The 4,426-nt window shown below is 30.9% G+C and overlaps 1 protein-coding gene across 1 annotated transcript in view; it reads right to left on the reverse strand.

Annotated features, from left to right (window-relative positions):
* LOC123269695 (collagen alpha-1(XVIII) chain-like) overlaps positions 1 to 4,221 on the reverse strand; it is a gene marked incomplete in the record, with an annotated part of 201,774 nt that extends 197,553 nt beyond the window's left edge. The window contains 1 exon segment of the mRNA XM_044735531.1: positions 4,122 to 4,221. Coding sequence (XP_044591466.1) covers positions 4,122 to 4,132 — 11 coding nt within the window.
* Positions 4,222 to 4,426: the final 205 nt, after the last annotated feature.

Below are 4,426 nucleotides of genomic sequence, written 5' to 3' on the forward strand. Positions count from 1 at the left end.
ATCTTCTGTAAGAGTTGAGGACACGTAGGAGACGGCATTGGCTGATATTTCAGGTGTGCCATGACTACCTTGTAAGGTCTACCCCACAAGTCTTTGTCCACCTCGTTGATTAGCTCTTTCCAGCAGTTCTTCTTGCTTATAACTAATATCTAGTTCTTCTCGCTTATAACTTTTGAACGACTTGACCGATTTTATCGTGGTTGGTGCCATTTGAAAGGGCTTGACCAAACTTAGATTTTGAAAACTATTTGGACCGATTCAGATCAATAAATTTTGAGAAATCTTCAAAAAACTGAAAAAAAATTTTTTTCAAATGTGGTTTTTTTGGAATAACTTATAAACGGCTTTATGGTTCAATTCCAAAAACTAATCAGCTCTTAAACTTAAAAAACCACGTCGATCGCTACCAGTCCGGTCGAAATCGGTTGATTCGTTCGAGAGATATCGTGAACGAAAGAAAACCGAAAAAAGTGTTTTTTCGAAATAACTCCAAAATTCCTAGCGCGATCAATTCAAAATTTAAGTATCATTGTGAGGCTTAAAAAACTGCGTCGAATGCTGCCAACCGCGTGAAAATCGGTTTATTCATTCAAAAGTTATTGCGGTTTAAAAATTCAAAAAATAGTGTCTTATCAAATCTCTATCAGACTTTTGAGCTCGAAGAGCTCAAAAGCATAGGAAAGCAATCTCTTTGAGCTCGGAGAGCTCAAAATAACCCATAAATTTTATTTTTAAGCTCGAAGAGCTCAAAAACGTCATTGGTGCAATTTTAAGCGCCTAAGTATGGAATTAGCGGGAAGTTGCAGGGATGGCCCCCAGGGTCAACCGTTTTCCTAATTTTTTCAAATTTTTTCGACCACCCGTTTCTAAGATATTAATTTTTTCCAAAATTCAAATTTTCAACTTCCCGCTAAGAAAATCGAAGTTATTGTTTTCACCCCGTTTTGCAAAAATCGAGTTTTCATCAGATCTCGACGTTTAAAGGTCATAGGAAGCTTCCCTGATTATCCCCGCGAGGTTGTCACGGAGTCTGTGTGTGTGTGTGTGTGTGTGTGTGTGTGTGAAAGTATGTGAACCGCTTATAACTTTTGAACGGCTCGACCGATTACATCGCGGTTGATGCCATTCGAAATGGCTTGACCACACTTAGATTTTGAAAACTATTTGGACCAATTCAGATCAATAGATTTTGAGAAATCTTCAAAAAACTGAAAAAAAAAATTTTTTCAAATGTGGTTTCTTTGGAATAACTTTTAAACGGCTCAATGGTTCAATTCCAAGAAGTAATTAGCTCTTAAGCTCAAAAAACCACGTCGTTCGCCACCAGTCCGGTCAAAATCGATTGATTCGTTCGAGAGATATCGTGAACGAAAGAAAACCGAAAAAAGTGTTTTTTCGAAATAACTCCAAAATTCCTAGCGCGATCAATTCAAAATTTATGATTCTTCGTGAAGCTTAAAAAACTGCGTCGAATGCTGTCAACCGCGTGAAAATCGGTTTATTCATTCAAAAGTTATTGCGGTTTAAAAATTCAAAAAATAGTGTCATCAAATCCCTATCAGACTTTTGAGCTCGAAGAGCTCAAAAGCATAGAAAAACAATCTCTTTGAGCTTGGAGAGCTCAAAATAACCCATAAATTGTATTTTTGAGCTCGAAGAGCTCAAAAACGCCATTGGTGCAATTTTAAGCGCCTAAGTATGGAATCAGCGGGAAGTTGCAGGGATGGCCTTCACAACCGTTTTTCTAATTTTTTTTTTCGGAAATTGCATGTATTTACTTTTACACTCTCATGCATGTGCTCGGATAGTTATTTTTTTGTACCAAAGAAATAATTTAATCAATATTCTCATTGATTTTTAGTTTATTTAATCATTTAATGAATTGGAGTTTATTCGAAACATCAAAATAATTAGCCTTTTTCAAATTCATCATGAATGTATTAAGCGCCATCTTTTGACTACGAGATTGACTAGATTTCTTTTTTATGTAAGTACAATTTTTGTGTTGGTTGCATTGGCTTTTATTACGGTATTTGTTTATTTTGGTAAATTGGTGTTTAATTATTGATTACTGATCTTTGTAAACATACCGTACTATTGAAAATTAATTACTCAACTCTTAATTAATTAATGAACAACTTTTTCAAATAATTGCATAATCAAACTTTATTTTAAGTAAGTGTTATTATTAATTTAAATATGAACATAAAATTGAAGTTACTTTTAACACCAGTAATCAAAAATTAAACGCTTAATACGTTCAGTATGAATTTGAAAGAGGCTTATTATTTTAATGTTACGAATTAATTCCAATTCCTTAAATTAATAAATTTTGGAAAATCCAAAAGTGCACGACTCATAATGCTCATTCAATTATGAAATATTAAAAAAAAAAAAAATTATGTCGTTCAAAATTAGTTGCCGAAAAAATAGCTGTTCTAAGAAGGTAATGCACAGGCACCCCTGGTTGATTAAATGTACATAAGATGTATAGATATATCACCATCCATGTAAATTTTACATGGATATATATTTATAGATATACAGTCTTCTGGCTTTTTATTTTGTTAATTGTACATGAATGACACTGAATTACCTAACCATTAGCATTCGATCTGCGATTCTCCTAAAGAATTAAAAAAATAAAATTTAACTTAATTTATACATTTTTTTCGCAAGTTATAGTGTTTTCAGAGTTTCATACATGACGGACAGGAAAATTTTTTGACCTATTTTGATGTTTTTTTCCATTTCTAGTGCACTAAATCAATTTTTGTAAAGTGTCAAATTAATCTCCATAAAATTATCTTGACAATAGTATGCAAAATATCTTGATTCCGTAAACTAACAAGACCATAATAATAAAAATAGGTGCCGAAATGAGGCGAAAAAAAATTTTCGATCGTAAAGCACTCTCTGATGCTTCGCATCATGAGTCTTGCAAAATAAATGCTAAATTAATGAGAATATTGATTAAATTATTTTTCTGGTACAAAAAAATAACCATCCGAGCACATGCATGAGAGTGTAAAAGTAAATACATGCAATTTCCGAAAAAAAAAAGTTTTGAATTAAGAAGAAAATAGAACGAAACGTTGGACCACGATCGGATTGGTCTAAAAACGTTCTATATTTGTCCAAGTTTTCTTGAGAATTTTTTTCAAAAAAAAACCGAAGGGGGCATACAATTCGAAAAAATGTTTTTTTTTGCTTAAAATTCAAAAAAAATAGGAATGAATCAAAGAAAATAAAAGAAATATTTTTTGCTCGAAAGAGCATTAAAAAACAAAAATTTTGAAAAAAACAGGACCCCGATAGCTGTATTTTTCGCAAAGTTATAGCTGTTTTAAAAAAAAAATTTGGGAAAAAATCAATATCTCAGAAACGGGTGGTCAAAAAAATTTAAAAAAATTCATGAAGGTGTTCTTTGACGGTATTTAAAACATATAAAATTTTCAAAAAAATTGGAGAGGTTGACCTAAAAAAGTGGCCGATTTGGTATGAAATGCCCCATATATATATATATATATATATATATATATATATATATATATATATATATATATATATATATATATATATATCATGAAATGTCGCTATGCTATAGATAATTTAAGCAAAAAAAATTATTTTAACGGGTTAATTATATGGGAAAACTTTAATTTCATCCAGCGAGTACTTAAAATTGAAATTAAGAACTATCCCTTGGTGAGAATTTTTTTTTCTATGTTCAGAACAATATTTCGTCAATGGAATGAAAAAAAAAATAGTCGTCTCAAATGAAGCACCCTAATATATATATATATATATATATATATATATATAGCTATATATATATATATATATATATATATATATTGAACATTCATTGTGTTTTATGGATTATGTAATATTCATACTCCGATACGGTGTAAGTTTATTCTACTGTTACACCGGTATCACACCAGTTCAACACCGGATTTTCAACACCGCAAAAGAGCATCGCTACACCGGTGTTGATACACAGGTGTTACATAGCGGTGTTTAAATGATTCCATTTTTAACACTGCTTTTTTTACAGTGTAATAATAATGTAGATAAAAAAAAATTATATGCATAGAAAATGAATATAGTGAGCCTACTTATAATCCATGTTGAATTCTCCTTTGAATTAAGTTTCAGGAAAAAGTTGTACTCCTTAGGTAGGCAAAGCATTAATTTTTGTAGATGGTTCATGGAAGTATTCTATCAACTTATATCTTCATTACATTTTCATGTCTTACATGCACACATGGTCAGAATGTTTGTATACAAGTTCCAACTTTCGTTACCGGCAAGACACTTTTCACCAATTGAAAGCTTTTATTTCGTTTTTAAATTATCAAATAAATTGAAATCATAGCATATTTATAGTAAATAGTTTACTAGATTTAATGTACGAGTAATA

This window comes from Cotesia glomerata, linkage group LG7, assembly GCF_020080835.1.
Source record: "Cotesia glomerata isolate CgM1 linkage group LG7, MPM_Cglom_v2.3, whole genome shotgun sequence".
In the NCBI taxonomy this organism is placed as follows: Eukaryota; Metazoa; Arthropoda; class Insecta; order Hymenoptera; family Braconidae; genus Cotesia; species Cotesia glomerata.